At 50.5% G+C, this 18,150-nt stretch overlaps 3 protein-coding genes across 3 annotated transcripts; 1 reads left to right on the top strand and 2 right to left on the bottom strand.

The window, feature by feature from the left end:
• Positions 1 to 1,178: 1,178 nt before the first annotated feature.
• On the top strand, positions 1,179 to 14,258 carry LOC125543224. Its single transcript, XM_048706492.1, has 4 exons — positions 1,179 to 2,087; positions 2,188 to 2,304; positions 2,370 to 2,450; positions 13,814 to 14,258. The coding sequence occupies exons 1-4, from the start codon at positions 1,614 to 1,616 to the stop codon at positions 13,970 to 13,972; spliced, it is 831 nt and encodes a 276-aa protein (XP_048562449.1). The 5' UTR covers positions 1,179 to 1,613; the 3' UTR covers positions 13,973 to 14,258.
• Positions 14,259 to 14,387: 129 nt separating this feature from the next.
• Positions 14,388 to 16,804, bottom strand: LOC125543223 (probable hexosyltransferase MUCI70). The gene is made up of 4 exons (XM_048706491.1): positions 16,151 to 16,804; positions 15,839 to 16,054; positions 14,786 to 15,358; positions 14,388 to 14,714 (listed from the first exon to the last, which is right to left on the bottom strand). The coding sequence occupies exons 1-4, from the start codon at positions 16,713 to 16,715 to the stop codon at positions 14,389 to 14,391; spliced, it is 1,680 nt and encodes a 559-aa protein (XP_048562448.1). The 5' UTR covers positions 16,716 to 16,804; the 3' UTR covers position 14,388.
• A 143-nt stretch (positions 16,805 to 16,947) lies between these two features.
• Positions 16,948 to 17,888, bottom strand: LOC125543225 (heme-binding protein 2-like). Its single transcript, XM_048706493.1, has 2 exons — positions 17,659 to 17,888; positions 16,948 to 17,524 (listed from the first exon to the last, which is right to left on the bottom strand). The coding sequence occupies exons 1-2, from the start codon at positions 17,886 to 17,888 to the stop codon at positions 17,089 to 17,091; spliced, it is 666 nt and encodes a 221-aa protein (XP_048562450.1). The 3' UTR covers positions 16,948 to 17,088.
• Between the last annotated feature and the right edge of the window lie 262 nt (positions 17,889 to 18,150).

The raw sequence follows: 18,150 nt of genomic DNA, 5'->3' as shown, positions 1-18,150 counted from the left end.
TAAGAGGCCCCGCGAGGCAAGTGCATGTTTTTAACAACTTGTTTTCCTTTGGTAAAAAGTTACCATCCTGTTTATATTGTAAGTTATTAGTTATGCGGTGCTTATATTATCATGTTATTCACACAAAAATTATCGGAAATGTTTTGAACAACTTTTCCCCGGGACAAAAGGTTATCATGGTGATTCTAGGTAACCTATCAAGCCCGCAGTGCTTAAAATATCATGCTATTTGCACAAAATTTATCAGGGGTATGTTTCAATAAAATCCCTCCCCCAGGTCAAAAACTTATCATGGTGTTTAGTTATCGCGGCGCATATGTTTTCATCCTATTTACACATGAAAATACCAGAGGAGGGAGGTATAGTACCATGCTATTTACACAGAAGATACCGGAGTATCTTAAAATAAATCTTCCCTATGGTCAAAGTTACCATGGTGTTTCTATCTCAGTTGTCAGATGTGTGTTGCGTATATTACCATCTATTTACACATAAATTATCTGGTATATTTTCATATTTTTCTTCCTCAATTGTTAAAGTTACCACGATGTTTGTATCTAAATTATCAGGTCTATGTCGTGAATGTTATCGTGCTATTTACAGAAATTACCGGGGGCCGGGGTTCAACAAATTTCTTCCCAATGATCAAAGTTACCACGATGCTTTCACCAAAGTTATCACGCCTTCAATGCTTATGACAATACTACTTACACATAATGTACCGCGTGGTATACAAAAGTTATCATGTTGGTGGTGCGTCATTTATCGTGGTGGTGATGGAGAATTTACCACGGGAAAAGTTTATGTGCCAGGTTTGATAGGTGAAACAAAAGCTTTTCAGTGCTAAAACATTGAAGGCAAAACATGTTAAAATAATTTTTTTCTTAGCTTGTTCAACAATAAGTGTCATAGACGAGATGGTTAGCTCCCTTTGTTGATTACTTGCAGACCAGAGATCAAATCTCAATTCAAGCATTATTTTTGCCCCCAAATCTGGAAGGCGCGGGAAAGGAAGGACGAGATCACGAGGACATGCGAGAAAGGAAGAAACTGCCACACGGTTGCCACTTACATATTTCGAAATGAATATGAATCACATTCATGAAGACTTGAACCCAAGTGGCCGAGTTGTACGTCGACTCTAGCTTTATTACAAAAAAAAGAACAGAGCACTCAAAATAGTTATTTTTGAATTGATTAAATTGCTTACCACATATGTTACGTGGTCACTCGAAATAATTCTTTGCTTGTCCAAGGAGCAAATCCTGAAGGCCGTATCCCACCCAGGATTAGCAAAAGAGAACGCGCGTGCCGATTCCGCCTGACTTTATGCTTATGGAAGGTTTGTAATTGCTTGAGACCGTGAAGATCTCAATCCGGAAACCTCGATATTACTAGTTTCATAAAAAAGATCTGAGCTTGTCGTCTCGAAAGAAAATAAAAGGACCTTACTAAAAAATAAAAAAAATAAAAGGACCTGGCTGTTAACTGTACTAAAAGGGCAGGTCGCACTTGATGCCTTGCTTGCTGTAGCAGAAGATGCAAAGCGCCATGCAAGCACAGGCCATGGTGCTACTAGACGCCTCCATCGAGCTGAGCGATCTAACAAGCGCATGGAGTCCTCGCTCTGCACAGCATCGCGCGCCAGCGCCACGGTGACCGGAGCGGGTGCCGGCATGCGGCGCCGCCGCGCCCCGGCCCGTGCCGGCACGTCGGGACGATGGTGGCCTCACGCTCTGCGCGCCCAGGCGAGCGCGACAGAGCCGTTGCACCTGGCACCGGCGAAGGGACGACAGCCGGCGCTGCCCTGGACCGCGCTGAGGGTGGGCGCCGGCGTCGCGCTCGCGCTGGCCCTGGGCGGCGCCTCGTGGTCAGCGCGCGGCGGCGGCGGCGGCGCCGTCCTCGTGCAGCCTGCCATGGTGTACACGCTCAACGCCGTCACGGACGGAACGGAGCGGGGCGGCACCCCGGCGGCGGCGGTGAGGACGAGCGTGGGCGCGCTCTCGGACTCGCGGTTCCGGCGCGAGGACGCGCCCAGGGAGCACGCCACGCTCATGGACCTCGTCTTCGAGCAAGTCACCAAGGAGGTTCCCTCTCTCTCTCTGCTTCTGCTATACCATTGCTCTGTTCTTTAGAATGCATGATGACATGCCAATGAGTTGGAGCTTGTGTTGATGTCATGCGCAGCACATCGGCGACAGGGGGAAGCTGACGAGCCTGCTGCAGAAGGAGTGGGCGGCGTCGCGCGACTCGGAGAGAAAGCTCGACCTCGGCTTGCTGCTCGCCGATGTGCTCATCAATCAGGTGAGTTCGTCTCTTCCGTTCGTGTGCTCTGCTGCGTGCTGACACACTGTTTAATCGTCACGTAGAGAGAATGGCAGAGGGCCAAGGAAGTCTGCCAGCAGCTGACTGGCCGCTACCAACGCGACCCGAGGCCATATTTACATCTGGTAAATGCTTTCTTGCCACTGCTAATGGGACTGTCTATTGCTCATCCGGATGAAAATCAATTGGCCTTCATCCATATTTTTCATCCAACTACAGGATGACAATTGTCCACCGTCCCTTGTCCTCTGTTTGTCCTTTAAAGTAGACTAACGGTTCCACACATGCATTTTTCCAACCTGGAGCGAACAGATAGATAGTCCCTTGTCCTCTGTTTGTCCTTTTAAGTAGACTAACGGGTCCACACATGCACTTTTCCAACCTACAAAAAATACATTGACAAGAATAGGTAAAATTACAATGATATTATCATCAAGAAAACTGAGTGTAAAACCCACTAAAATACACACTAATTTCTACCATGCCCCACTAAGACTTACAGTGTAAGATTGCAATTGAAAAGACACTGTAAAATCCACTAAAATGACATTGTAAATCCACTAAAAAGACTGGCAATGAAAACAAATTGGCTTTCACTCATATTTTTCCGCCAGTTAGAGGATGACAAGTGTCCTTGTCCCGCTTCCCCTTATGTTCCTTTTTGTCCAGCTTTTAAATGGACCCGCATCAAGATGTTAATGGGTCCACACCCCAACTCTTTTCAACCCACACAGGCAAAGTAGCGAGAAAGGAGAAAAAGAACCCAACGTTATAAGGCAAAACTTTCCCATCTCTAATCTAAAACTAACCACACAGAATTAAAATGAAAATGACAAAAAACACTAAAATTACACTATAAATCAACTAAAATTACACTAAGATTCACACTATAAAATACCACTGTAGATCTACTAAAAACACCGTAAATCCAGCTTGAATCCATTGTAAAATCTACTAAACTAAGCATTTCAGTTTAAATCCACTAAGAAAAACACTGAAAATCCGTATGAATTACAGTGTAAATCCAGTAGGAATTACACTGTAAATCCACCTAAAATTTCACTGTAATTCTACCTAGATTTACACTGTAAAATCGACCTAGAATTACAGTGTAAATATAGTAGGAATTACAGTGTAAATCCACATAGAATTACACTGTAATTCTACCTAGATTTACACTATAAATCGACCTAGAATTACAGTGTAAATATAGTAGGAATTACAGTGTAAATCCACCTAGAATTCACTGTAAATGTACCTAGGATTACACTATAAGAATTACACTTTTGAACAAGCCAACAAAAATGAACACTAACCAACAGTAAGAAGTGCTAAAATTACTGTGTAAACTACTTTGTAAATTACTGTGTAAACCCGCTACAAATTACTATGTAAGACCAATTAACATACAGTGGAGATATTTGGGACTAGGAGAAAGGCTTGAATTTGGACACAAGAAAGTGGACAAGGCAATACACATGAAGCAGATGAAAATGTCTTCATCAGGCAATTCTTCAGATTTGAGTTTATTGCGGAAGAAAGAAACTGGTGGGATGCTAGTCTCATTGAAATGGGACAAGATAAACTCACGCCCAGCATCAGCATCGGACACAATAGGCTCACCATCAATAGGAAGATATAAGATGTCATGGATGACATAATATTTGGAAATCGGATAAACTTCCTCCTAATCTGAATCTCTGAAGCAAGAACATCAAATTTGGATGCTAACCATTTGACAAACCTAAGAGGCACCTCTGTCCTCACAAATTTGAGAAGGCAATCTGCCCTGTAACTCTGTAGAACACTTACTTGGCTAGGAGACAAGCCACCAATAATAGTGGAGGGCAACTTGCCAGAGTATCTAGTGAATGTATTTGCTACAGGAAAATCAGAAGACCTCTTGCACTTCTACAACACAACAAAGAAACACAAAAAAAGAAAGAATCAAGATAAATTACACTAAAATAAACAAAAGAAAAATACATCTAGCAACAACAACTAGAACTAGACGGAACTAGGTTCTTGTGCATCAATAGCCATTCCACAAAAAAATAGATATGATGAAGATTACAAAAGGAGTTATCTAAAACTTATATCCATATCTATCATAGAGAAGTTGCATGCAAAAAAAGGAAATATAAACAACAAAAAATAAAATATCACATTGCGAGCTCCAGCATTTGTAATCTTCCGTTTTAAGCAATTCACTTTCTGCAAAAACATAAAAAGAGGAATTATCCATTAACTAAAAACATGCATTAACTGATACAAAAAAGCATTAACAGAAGAAACTGGTACAAAAGCATTAACTACAGCACCACACTTACATGAGACACGTAGAACTCATACAAAGCTTTCTCCAAATCAGGATCATCCATTTGACCTTTGTGCAGTTAACAAATGAAACAAATGAATGAACTAAAAACCCGGAACAAATAAGTTACCAAGCAAGAAATAAAATAAATAAAAATCAAATTAGAAATATAACCTCCAAAGCTTGAAAAGGATCATCCTCGGCAAAATCATTGGGGACAAAAGGATCCCCATCTGAATCATCGCAATCTTCAACACAAGCAGCAGAAGTACCCTTACCAAAAGCCTTCATGAGTCTCCCCATACTTTAATCTATAACCTAAATATGTACAAACACAAAGAAAATGACAAAAAGTCTGGGATGAAATGGCAGAAGGGATAAAACATAACTAAAATATAAAGAAGAAATGCATTGATAGCATTTACAGTCTACATCTCTTTTATTTCACTACATAACCCACTGAGAATTGCAGTGAAGAAATCCCCTGCGAATTACAGTGGAAACCAACTAAGAAAAATACACTGTATTCACCAACTAAGAAAAATACACTGGAATTCCGATGAAGATTACAGGTGTAAATCCAAATATAATTACAGTCTAAATCCTCTAAGAAAATACACTGGAATCAGATGCATCACAAGAACTTACAAACTAGCGATGCATCACAAGAACAATCACAATTCCTCTGCTATCAATAACAGTGTAAATTACACTGAATTTTTACACTATAAAATCAGCTATCAATTACACTGTAAATTCACTGACAAATACACTGTAAATCCAAAAAGCAATTCCACTATAAAAATTAAAGTGAATTACACTGTAATTCCACTAGCGTATACAGTGCAAATCCATGGCAATTACACTGTAAATCAGCTATCAAATTACACTGTACATCACTCACAAATACACTGTAATTCCACTAACAAATACAGTGCAACCCCACTGACAAAAAATACACTACAATTAGGACATATACACTGTTATTCCACTAGCAAATACAGTGCAGATCCACTGACAAAATACACTGAAATTACATTGTAAAATAACCGGGGATTACACTACAAATTGCTTTGGACTTACACTACAAATATTCTACCTATGCACTAGAAAATTACACTGGAAATCCACTACGGATTACAATGAAAATCAAGTATAAATTACACTGAAAATCACTCTAAAAAACAATGGGGATTGCACTGTAAATCACTGTAAATCCAAAATAGGAACTACAGAGTAAACCACATACTCACTAAACGATACCAGTGAAGAGAAATAGTCTTGGGATTAAAGGCCCGGGAACAGAATACATCCGTTAGAATTGACTGAATACATCAGACTACTACGTACAACTAAGCAAGCCAGCCTCACATGAACAACTCGAATGCCAACAACCAATCAATTACAGATCAGCAGATCAAACTGACGCACATCCCAGCTACCGCAGCTACCGTGCTTAGCAGATCAATCAAACACATCCCAGAAACGGCGCAACCTAAACAAATCTACACGGAAAAAAGCTGCAGGGGATGGATACAATCATCAGATCTGACAGACAAAACCAACTCCCAACCTAACAGATCACAGGAACAACAAAAAGGGAGGGGGGGGGGGGGGGGGGGGGGGGGGGCGAATCCGACAAACAAAATCGCCAGCAGCGGAAATGGGGACGGGTCAGTGAGGGGCCGAGAGATGCTGCAGATCCCGATGGCAGGAACAGAAGGGAGGCGAAGGAAGCGAGGCAACACGACAGAGAGCACGGACGAGCCACCACCAAGACACTGGATCGAGCGGCGAGGCGGAGCTCCAAATCGCCATGGCTATCTCTTTTTTTTTAGAGAAAAGACAACAGCCCGACTTTATAAATAAAGCCACCAGGCAGAGTTACACCAGCAGAACCAACACCCAGAACAAGTTTAACGGCCAGGGAACATAAGTAGCATTACAAGGCCTCCAGCCTAACATGGCATGCAGGCCAGCAAATCACCAAAAACATTGGCAGTGAAATTAGAAAGCTGCCCTTGAAGTACGCCGAAGAAGGGAAGACGCCGTAGATTTCATTTTGGATGACATGTCGTCGAAAGCTTGAAGGTCCCCTTCCTTAGTCAATAATCTCCACTGCTGTAAAAAGACATTGGCTTTAAATAAGCAGCTGACAGGGTTAGCCGGAAAAATGCGTTCAATTGTGAACTTGTTCCTAATAATCCACAGCGACCACCCGATCGCAGCCCAGCCCACTAAGAAGACCCTCTTGGACTGCCCTGATAAGGAGTTAGTATATTGCCTCAGGTCCTCAAAGGAGTAGGGAGTCCAGTTAACATGAAGCCAAAGTCTGATGCAACACCACATGAATTTGGCTAAAGAGCAGTGAAAGAAAATATGATCAGTGTTCTCAAGTGCCCCACAAAGCACGCACCTATCAGTGCCCGGCTCGTTCCTCTTCTTAATTTGATTGGCCGCCGGCAGCTTACGGCGAACAACTTGCCAGAGAAAGATTTTAATCTTAGGGGGGATTCGGGCAGACCAAATATCCTTAAACTTCAATGAGCGGCCACCAGAGATAAGCTTAGAATAAGCCGATTTAACAGAGAAGCGCCCCGAAGATGAGAGGGGCCAAACCACGGAATCCTCTTCCTCCGAGAGCAGGGGGAAGCCAGCAGTAAGGCGCTGCCAGTCTTCCAACTCTTCAGGGGAAAGAGATCGCCGGAAATCTAAAACCCAACCCTGAACCGAGAGCTCAAAGATAGAGATCTCAGGATCAGCATAATAAGAAAACAAGGCCGGGAAGGCAGCCGCAAGCGTGGTGTCCCTGACCCACCAGTCTAGCCAAAAACGAGTGGACTTACCATTCCTAACAACAAATTTGACAAGGGAGCGAAAAATCGGCCGAACTTTAACCAGTTGATGCCAAAATTGAGACCCGCCAGAAGCAGAGGCGAACATAGGGCTCGAGGAAGGGAAATATTTAGCTTTAAGAATCGAGAGCCAAAATGGGCGCTCCTCAAGTGTCATTATCTTCCACCACTATTTAATCAAAAGACAATTGTTCATGACTCTCGTATTAATAATGCCAAGAGCCCCCTTGTCCTTAGGACGGCAAATGATTTTCCATCTGACCAATCTATATTTGCGTTTATTGTCCGCGGAGTTCCAGTAAAATGCACCCCTATGCTTGTCAAAACCAGAGTGAATCCCGTTGGACAGAAGGTAGAAACCCATCAGGTACATCGGGAGGGATGAGAGGCATGAGTTGGTAAGGGCAACCTTGCCCGCCTGCGTGTTATATCGTCCTCTCCAAGGGAGGACTCTATTGCCAACTTTAGCAACCACCGGTGCAAAATCTTTTGCCAAGAGCTTAAACGGGGAAATAGGAATTCCTAAATATTTGAGAGGATAAGACCCAAGGGAACAGTTCAGAAGGTGAGCCACCCGTTGCGCTTCCAAATCCGAAACCCCAGTCACAATGACCTCGCTCTTGGAAAAGTTAATTTTAAGACCCGAAAGAGCTTCGAAGCAAAGCAGAAGGAATTTCAAATTGGTGAGACTGGTCTCATTGAGCTCTACCATAATGATGGTGTCATACGCATACTGAAGATGAGTAATGCCATGAGGGATAAGGTGAGAGCTCACCGGGAAAATATGCCCAGCCAACGCGGCCCGAGAGAGGATACGAGATAAAGCATCAGCAACAAAATTGAAAAGCAGAGGGGTCACCGGGTCCCCTTGTCTAAGTCCCCTACCATTAGCAAAAAAATCACTAGTTTGGCCATTCACAACCACCGCCGTGTGCCCACCAGAAACAAGTTGCATCAAACGGTGCATCACCGGACCCTCAAAGCCCTTAGCCAATAGGACTTGCCGAAGAAAATTCCAACTCACCGAGTCGTAAGCCTTCTCAAAGTCAAGCTTAAGGACCACAGCCTTGGTCCCCTTAATCCGCAGATCATGGATTATCTCATGTAGGCACAGCACCCCATCCAAGATGAATCTCCCTTTAATGAAAGCAGATTGGAAAGGGCTAATGACCCGATGAGCTATCGGGGACACCCTAGTGGCCATGCCCTTAGCTGGCATCTTAGCAAAGTTGTTAATTAAAGCAATGGGCCGAAATTGCGAAATCAAGTCAGCACCTTTGATTTTAGGGATAAGGGTGAGAACCGCGTAATTGAGCCTCGAAATGTCAACGGTGCCCAGCCAAAATCCTTGGATGATTGCTTTAATAAGGCATTTTAACTGAGGCCAGAAATGCTGAAAGAAAGGAATGGAGAAGCCGTTAGGGCCTGAAGCCGCATTAGAATTGGCGGTCCGAATAGTTTCAAATATTTCCTCTTCAGAGGGGGGAATAAGCAGGAGATCATTATCAACGCTCGACAACTGCTCAAGGGGAGGCCAGAAGCCCGGAGCAAGCGAAAAACCCATCTCAGGTTTAGCCGCTAACAAATTAGAGAAGAATTGGACCACATGACGAAGAATGACCGAAGGGTCCGAAACCCTAACACCATCAATCAGAAGGCTGTCAATTAGGCATCTACGACGTCTACCATTCGCAATGGCGAAGAAATAAGCTGTGGGCGCATCACCCTTAAGAGTCCAGTTAATCCTGCCTCTTTGTTTCCAATAAACTTCCTCCTGGCGGTGAATATCCAAGAGCGCCTTTTCTAGGCCATAGCGGAGCAGCCATTCGGCCTCAGAGAGACCAGAACTGTCCGCACGAATATCAAGATCGCCAATTTGGGCACCCAGCCTCGTTTTGTCACGCCTTAACTCAGCAAAATGATTCTTAGACCAACCTTTGAGGAATTTGTGCAGGCAGTAGGAAACATGATGCCAATCATCCATTGGGCCAAAAGAGCGACGAGGAGATGAAAGACATGCTGAGATCTTCTGGGTCAACATGGTGGGGAACCCCTCCACTAAGAGCCAAGACGCATCGAATTGAAACCTTTGGCAACCAATTGGACCGGACCCATCGTCAAGGATTAGGGGAGCATGATCAGATCCCACAATGGGCAGGGCACGCAGACAAACCCGAGGGAAAAGGGCATCCCAGCCAGGGCAGAGAAAAACCCTGTCAAGAACAGAGCGGATGGGGGAAGCTTGACGGTTAGTCCAAGTGAAGCGGGCCCCAACCCTAGGGACTTCACGAATGGTCGTATCCCTGATGAAAGCATTGAAGGCCTCAGCCAGAGCCCAAGAGAAATTAGCGGAGCTCTTATCAGAAGGGTATCTCAACAGGTTAAAATCACCCCCAATCAAGAGGGGGAGTTGGCAGGAGTCAATTTTATTATAAATCTCGTCCAAGAAATCGTACGAAAAGGAATGATCTGCCGGGCCGTAAACCACCATGAACTCGAGAAGAGAATTGAGGGAACGATGGGAAACTACCGTACTAGCCCAGTACCTACCATGGTCAAAAGCTACAAAATCAAATATATCATTATTGGTGCCCAGAAGAAAGCCACCCGACTGACCAACAGAGGCCACAAAATTCCACCTGAATCTATCTATCCCAGCAATAGCCGAAAGTTCACTCGAGGAGAAGGAGGGTTTGAGGGTCTCAACAGGGCCAATAAAATCAACATTTTCAGACCGCACCAAATCGTTGGTCCCTGCGCCCCCTAGCGCAGAAACCTCTGATGTTCCAAAATAAGGCCTTCATCTGAAGGAAAGATTTTTGATTCTAAGACTCGACCTACACGGAGCCTTGCAGGGTTTAGCGCGTTTCCCAGCCCCACGTTTCTGAACCGAGGAGACCTGACACCTGTCAGCCTCCCCCACTACCCCCCCGGCCACAACCAGAGGGGCGGACACACCAGCCCCAGCCTCCTTGGCTTTCGCAAAGTCAGCCTGAGCTAGCTCGTTAGCTCTAATCACATCAAGTAAGGAAGAAGGGGAACCCAAACTGGAGTCTAAACAAATCCCAACATCATCTAATATCTTAAACAACTGCTCATTAGACTGAGAAGGTAAAACTAATCTAACAGGAGACGTAACCAAAGGAGGGGAAGGAGACGGAGTAGGGCCCGAACCTGGAGGAGGGAGATCCCGCGCCGCCGCACGCCGAGCCGCCCGGTCAGCCACACGCTCGCCGCTGTTGGAGACCCGACCACTCTTGCGAGCAGTAGAAGCAGGGGAACGAACAGGCACAGGGGGAGCCCGGCCAGGGGAAGCAGCCGCCGAGGACGGGCCCGAAGCCGCACCCAAATCCACCTCCAGCCTGCGGCAAAGCCCAGCCTCGGACTGCCTGGAATCCCCAGACGCCCTGCTCATCGCAGAGAACTTCTTCACCGACGATTTCTTCCTCTTCTTGGACGCCGACGGGCCAGCCGGGGGTAGATCTTCAATGCCAGACAGCGAAGGGGAGGTGGGGCGAGTGGGAAGATTAGAACACGCCGCCAAACGCGGGGTGCCCTTCGTCCCACCATAAGCCGCAGCCCCACCACCCAATCCTGGCAAGGAACCCTGGATCCCACCGCCCGCCGGAGCACAATCTTTCATCAGATCTTGTTCTTCAAGGGACATCCCATCCCACTCGGACTGGGTAAAGCGAGGATCCGTGCCATGCATCGAGTCATCATGGCCCCCAACACCATCCTTACTCTTGTCATCGTTGCCGGAGGCCGGGGGGAGGGGGAGGAGGAGGAGAAGCAGGGCCAGGAACACCCTCCACCCGGACCCGAAGCCGAAATCCACCCGCCGCCGGGAAAACGTCAACATAGCCATGAATGCAGATAGGGTCAACACACCAGACCCGAAGACGGACTGGTCCAAGAACAGACAGCGAGTCTTGATCAACCTCAATGGGTTTCCCTAGGAGCACTCCAAAAGCCATCAGGAAGGCCGAAGTGCGCATGTTAGAAGGCACGTCATCCACAAGCACCCAAACATCAGAAAGAGAAGCAATGGCCTTTGATCCATTGGAGGCGGCCTTGACCGATACCACAAGTTGATTCAGAGGGAGCGTGAAACTGGTACATGAGGATATCATGCGGAGGCTCTCTTTAGAGGGAAATGTAGCAGCAAACTCAAAATCAGATAACTGGCGGATCTACCAATCCCACCCGCCCTCGTCCCACAGTTGAAGTTCATCAAGAAGGGCCTGGGGGGAGATGCGCTTGTCCTGAACAGATATGACACCAACACTGGAAAGCGAGGGGTTGGGAGCAACTACAGGAACCTCCTTATCAAGGGCAAAGAAAGAACAGCCAGGGAGGCCGATCCCATAGTGAACGAAGGAAAGAGGTTTGACACGGCTATGACAGTCCACCGTGAGGTGGCCGTCCTCCCTACAGATGAGGCAAAACGGGGGATTTTCACAGCGGGACTGGAAATGGCCAGGACGATGACACGCAAAGCAAGTGAGGATAGGGTTGGAGACCTGGGAATGAGGGGGATTGCGGCCAGGGCCTCGAGGGGGAGGAGGAGGGAGAATCCCATCACTAGGGAAACCAGCACCAGCACCGGCGCCACGCCCCGCAGCAGCGCCGAAAGGGCGGCGGGCCGGGGCCCCCGACGCACCACGGGGAACGAAGCGAGACGGTCCGCCACCAGTCGGCGCCCGCGGCGGCCCGCCACCCTGGGGGACAAGCGAGGGGGGAGACGAGGAAGGCCCCGAGGAGCCCGCCCGACTCCCCAGCGCCGCCTGCTCCCAAGGATCGACCGCAGCCACCGGAGCACCAGACACGGGAGGCGGAGGGACCGCCGGCCCAGATCCAGAAGCACGAGGGGACGCACCGGCCGCCTCCACCGAAGCCCCCGCACCCGGAGCGAGCGAGGCATGGAGCTTGGCACGGAGCGAAGCCTCATACTCCAGATCCGCGGCGGCGTCGCCAGAGCCATCACGCCCCCGCTTGTGGCCGGAGACCGCCTCACTGGAGGACCCGGGGGAGCGGTCCATCGCGGCCACCGTCGCGAAGGGAAGGAGGAGGGGGGTGGAGGAGTAGATCTGACGAAACAGCGGATAGGGAGACGGCACCGGCGCAAGTCAGAGGAGGAGGCAGGAAACCCTAGAAAAGGGGGAACCGCACCCTTCCGAACCCAAATATAGCCAGAGCTAGCCAGGCCGAGCTCACCAAGGGGGGCCGGGGGAGGAATGGGCTGAATCTGGGCCAACCTCGGCCCAGGAGCCAACGACAGGAGGGGGGAAATCAACAGAAGAAGCCAACAAGGGGACCGAAACAGGCCCACCCGGCCCAACAGCACCCAAAGGAGCCCGCGACCCAACCCGGGGCACCAGCGCCAGCCCCGACCCCAGATCTAGGGTTGGCACGGGCGGCGCCGCCGCCGAGGGAGCGGGGACCACAGCCTAAGACGAGCCAGGGAGGGCAGCCGCCGGAGGGGAAGACGCCGGCGACACCACCATTGCCACCCTAGGGCCCACCAGGGAATCATCCAAGGACCAGGAGGCAGCGCGCCGGCGACCACGTGCGACGCGGCACCAACCATCCGCATCCACACCCAACCCGACTGACCGCCCCCTACCACCCGGAGCAAACTTACGCCGGCGACCCACCGCCAGAGCAGCCGATGACCCACCCACCAGAGCCGGACGGGAAGGAGGGGGAAGAACCTCAGAATCCGAGCCGGAGTCATCCGAGTCGAGCGCCCAAAACCTGTTGGCCCGGGGCGCAGCCAGGACCGCAGCACTGGGGGGGGAGCCGAGGAGAGGGAGGGGGTTGGACTCGCCGCCGGCGAGGAGCCCGGAGGAGACCTCGGGGGAGGGGAGAGGGAGAGGGGAACCGCACGAGACAGGGACGCCGACGAGGGAGGGCCGCGGGGCGGCGACGCCCCAGGAAAGGGGAGAGCGAGAGGAGAAGAGAACGCCATCCTCAATCCCACAGCAGTCGCCATGGCTATCTCTCTCTCGCTCGACTCTGTTCGGGGTTGCGTGTTTGAATTGAAATGACAAAGGGTCTGGGAGGAAGAGGGTGGCACAGACACGCGGGTGTTGCGATGGGAAAAATAACGGATCAACCACACGGGCCCGATAAGAGAAACGAGACAAATAACAGGTCAAACACACGAATCTCAGCGCACAAATCGCACGGCACAGAAAACGGATGAAAGCGAATTGTTTTCATCCAGATGTAAATTAGCAGATCCGCTGCTAATACATCCTGCCTAGCCTACATGTGATCAATTTCTCGTGTGCTCAACTCTGTGTTTGTGCAGGCTGTGGTGAACATGATGATGGCGGTGGAGACCATGCTATCCCCGGAGACGGCCACCGCCGACGACATTGAGAAGATGTCCAAGAATGCCATGGACGCCTGGAAAGAATTCAAGAACAAGTACGAGCTGGCCAAGGGAACAACGGAGTCCAGCACCTGACCACCTGATGCGTGCACTACTGACATTTCTTCTGAAGAATCTTTGTGTCTTGCTTGCCTGAAGCCTGAAGGCAAATGTTTGTGTTGAGTGCTGACCACTCTTGTGATGCATCTTTGTGCCTTGCCAGCGTAGTTGCGCGTGTAGTTGATTCAGTGTCCGTGAGTTCATGTAATCATGAAGTCTTATCTCTTTGTGTGCTTGTGTTTACCAAGTTTCCCCTCTGTCATATTGACCAACAGTGCAATCTTCAGACCCTACAGGAAGTATGAAATGCTACATATGCATATATTCTACACACTAGTCTGTGTGGTACTTTGTGTTACCAAAAGTTTCCCTGCTGTATATCTGCCCTTAATGGAAGCCCATCTTCAGAGCAAATGAATGGATGAAATGCTACATTTTCATAGACCTTGTTTTTATTCAGAAGGCTCCCCCCACATCTTCATGAGGTACCCCTCGCAGCTGCTCCCGGCGATGTCCCGCGATGACGCCATCCTGGAGACCCCTCCTCCTCCGCCGCCATTGTCGCGCTTCAGGTTGTGCCGGTACTCGACGCTGATGTGCTCCAGCACCTCCACCTCGAACATGTTGATGCTCACCCTGGGGCTCATCTGGTCCCGCACGTAGGCGAAGGCCAGCTGGTCCCGCGGGTTGAACGCCTCAAGCTCGTTGAAGAGCAGGCAGGAGAAGAGGTCGCTCGCCGAGCCGTGCCTCCTCATGATGATCGCCGTGTCCGGCACATCTGCACGGCGTCAAACGAATCAGAATCGAATCAGAATGCGGGCACGCGAGCAATTCTTCTTGAGTGGATACCTGAAGGATATGGGAGCTTGCCCGGGGACCATGGCTGCAGGCCGTTGCCGCAGTAGGCCTCCATCTGCGCCCTGACGGCGTCCACGTCGCGCCACTTGCGCCACCGCGCCGTGGCGATCGCCTCCTCCATGGCGTGGAGGTTGAACGGGTGCCTGGAGACCGCCATGTCCACGCCCTTGCCGAGGAGGAGCGAGTGCACCAGCAGCAGCGGGTCCACCGTGAGCTGCATCTTGGCGTCCACCCACACGCTGAACCTGGCGTTCGGGAACAGCCGGTGCAGCAGGTGCTTCACCACGACGCCGTTCATGGCGGGGTCCTCGTAGGGGAGCTGCTCCTGCTGCAGCGTCACCACGCGCCATGCGCCGACGACCGCGCTGGCCGACGCGGCGTGCTCGTCTTTGAGGATGCCGTGGCTCGCCAGGACCCGGTGGGTACGGTCGTCGATGAACATGAAGAAGCACGCCGCCTTGACCGTATGGGAGCCGAGCCCCTTCGGCTGCCGGATCTTGTCGTGGTCGTTCAGGATCGCCGAGGCGACCACGACCCCTCGGCAGCCCTCCATGGCCAATCTGTCTGAAACCATCGACGTCAAAGAAGAGCATGGTAACAAGTCTAAGCCCTTAAACCTTGTAACGCTTAACCAAGTTTAAAAAAATTATAGATGTTGAGGTTTCTATAAGCATTGTCAAAATCTACAATTTTTTGACTTGCCACAAAATCTCTATACACTGTACATTTTATCATAATATGGACCAAGTATGTTTTCAAGCAGTACAATCTGCCAAAGACTTTGTACAGTAGTGGAGTACTAACTTATAATATGCATTAAATATGTACTTTAGGTGTACAATTTTCCATTCACTAGCATCTTTACTGGGGTATCTTATGATTTAACAACATTTTATGAGAGAAGAGCCACATTTTGGTTATTGCTCTTTCCTCATTAATTAATATTTTGTCTAGTTGCATCTTTTTAGGTAAAAGTTGACGTGATTACACTAGAGCGAATTTCTTTTACATGCAAAATACGAAATGAGGACAAAAAAACCTCACCGGCTTGTGCGAGGGGGAATTCCTTGAAGAATCCACATGGGATTTCCACCGCGCTGTCCGTGTTACTGAAGAACGATCTTCGTTCCTCCATGGACAAATTCCCCGCAAACGAGTCCCTCCTGCCGTTCTGGTACCGCAACGCAGGGGATGCACGACGATGAGCCGCCGAGAGGTTGCGGCCGAGGCCATTGATCTCTTGCAGAACAGTGTTATAATCTGCTCGAAGAACGAAATTTGCGGGTCAGAAAGGCAGCGAACGATCGGGTCCTCTGAAAAGCGGCAATGATCTCCGCGGGCGACGGAGGCCGGGACCTGAGAAGACGGCCGGGTCGGAGCAGAGCGCGCGCGGGACGGGGAGGGCGTGCTTGTGCGCGCCGTAGCCGCGCGGGTACTCGAAGAGCGGCGTCGGCGGCGGAGGGGAGCGGCGGGCGGGGCGGAGGAGGAGGCGGTGGAGGGACAGGCAGCGCGAGGGGTCGGAGAAGGAGACGTAGAGCGCGAGCGGGAGCGTGGTGAGGAGGTAGAGCAGCGAGAGGCAGAGCAGCTTGGACTGCAGCAGCGGGGGCCTCCGCACGCGCACCCACGCCATGCCGCCCGGGCGGATCGGCGGAGTGGCTGGCGTACGTACGTGCCCCCCGGTTTGTTTCCACTTTTGGAGCTGAGTGATCGGGTCACACGGGAAGAGGCGATCCGGCGTCCTCGTGCATGCCGCACGTCCGTTACGGAGTAAAAAACCACCTGCCGTGCCGTGGTCCAACATGCCGCACGTGAGCAGCAAATAGGAAGGATCCGGCTTGCCTGCTCCTTCCCCATGCTCCCATCCGTGCTCCCACTTTATCCTACGGCTGTCTTTTTCCTTTTTCTTTTCTAATCTAATCATCTCCCCCCTGATTTTAAGGGGATGGGACCAGGTCTTATTTATTCCAATCAAATCAAGCTACATATGCGGGAATACGGATGGGCACACGGGGAGAGAGTAGGCAAGTCTAGTCCAGATAGGAAGCAGCGCCAGTGTGATAGCCGGGGACATTCATAGGAAGCGTATCATCGGAACAATCTTCTCAAATGCGAACGAAAGCAACGGGCCGGCCGCCAAAATGGCAAACAGTTTGTTGCACCAAGAAAAGGCACTTTATTGCTCGCAAGTTTATACGCTACCATTATTCGTCGGCTTACATAGAAGCTTAAAAGACAAGACACTCTTATATATACGAGCTCACTGGTTTAGTCTAACAAGCGGCTAGCTTGCACAGTTACATGTCGGACGCGGCCATGGTGTCGAAGAGCATCCATATCTCGTTCACCCTGCCGCTGAACTCGAACGGCGAGTTGTACTGCGCCACGGTGTACTCGGACGCCGGGTCGGCCTTGCGGCCGTCGGACACGGGCGCGGCCCACCTGGTCCCCTGCAGGCTGGCCTCGAGCAGCGCGGCCTGCTTGCCGACGTCGGCGTCGGCTACGAAGCCGCCGAACCGGCGCACGGCCGCGTACCTCGCCCCGGCCCACCTCTGCACGCGCAGGCCCTCGGCCGGCGGCGGGTCCGCCTGGTTCTTGGCCGGCACGTAGAAGCTGACCACGAAGGAGGAGACGCAGAAGGGCCCGTCGCTGGGCGCCACCCGCGTCAGCACCGGCGCCGTCATCTCGATCGTCTCGTTGTACGCGTTCTTCCCCTGGATGTACTTGAAAAGCCTGGCCCATACAAACAAGCGAAGCCCGTTATTGCTCTCTCAGGCCCATTTGTTTAGGCCCACGTCAAGCCCAAGAAGATAGCTTCAGTCAGTGGCACTACTGCTTGGCAATGGCGAAGGGAGCGGCGTGCTTACTGGAGGAAGCCGGAGCGGGTGGCGTCGACGAGCGAGATGTCCTCGATGGGCGCGGTGGAGACCCACATCGCGTCCTTGTACCGCCGGATCTCGAACCCGTTGGCGCTGTCCACCACGTCGTACGCCGGGCACTCGATGCGCTCGCACGACGGCGGCACGGCGGCGCCCGCGCCGGCGGCGAGCAGGGCGGCCGCGGCGAGCAGGAGGAGCATGCCGCTCCGCCGCGCCATGGTTCTCGGTGGGGAGTGTAGTGGGGGATTGGGTTTGTGGGGCTCGGGTGCGTGCGTGCGTGCCTCTGGCGATTGATTGGGTGGTGGTGGGATAAATACGGCTCGGCTGCGGCTCAGGGTGGCCGCGGGCCGCGGCGGCCGTGCTTCCACGTCGACGGATTCGAGCACTTGGCCGTCATCGTTCGAGTCTTGAGGATCGAGACTGGCAAGCGGGGGAGAGGGGACACACGTAGACAGTAGAAGCATCGGTTGGTGGTTTCTG

The sequence above is a fragment of the Triticum urartu genome, chromosome 3 (assembly GCF_003073215.2).
Source record: "Triticum urartu cultivar G1812 chromosome 3, Tu2.1, whole genome shotgun sequence".
In the NCBI taxonomy this organism is placed as follows: Eukaryota; Viridiplantae; Streptophyta; class Magnoliopsida; order Poales; family Poaceae; genus Triticum; species Triticum urartu.
This window is presented reverse-complemented; position numbering and strand designations above follow the sequence as displayed.

Excerpts from the sequence above, each read along its gene's own strand:
- LOC125543223 (XM_048706491.1), bottom strand. The coding sequence starts at position 16,715 with ATGATTAGATTAGAAAAGAAAAAGGAAAAAGACAGCCGTAGGATAAAG. Across the intron at positions 16,055-16,150 it reads CGACCCGGCCGTCTTCTCAG|ATTATAACACTGTTCTGCAA; the intron begins GTCCCGGCCTCC and ends TTCTTCGAGCAG. Across the intron at positions 15,359-15,838 it reads ATTCCCCCTCGCACAAGCCG|ACAGATTGGCCATGGAGGGC; the intron begins GTGAGGTTTTTT and ends CGATGGTTTCAG.
- LOC125543225 (XM_048706493.1), bottom strand. The coding sequence starts at position 17,888 with ATGGCGCGGCGGAGCGGCATGCTCCTCCTGCTCGCCGCGGCCGCCCTG. Across the intron at positions 17,525-17,658 it reads ACCCGCTCCGGCTTCCTCCA|GCTTTTCAAGTACATCCAGG; the intron begins GTAAGCACGCCG and ends TGTATGGGCCAG.
- LOC125543224 (XM_048706492.1), top strand. The coding sequence starts at position 1,614 with ATGGAGTCCTCGCTCTGCACAGCATCGCGCGCCAGCGCCACGGTGACC. Across the intron at positions 2,305-2,369 it reads CCGATGTGCTCATCAATCAG|AGAGAATGGCAGAGGGCCAA; the intron begins GTGAGTTCGTCT and ends ATCGTCACGTAG. Across the intron at positions 2,451-13,813 it reads CGAGGCCATATTTACATCTG|GCTGTGGTGAACATGATGAT; the intron begins GTAAATGCTTTC and ends GTGTTTGTGCAG.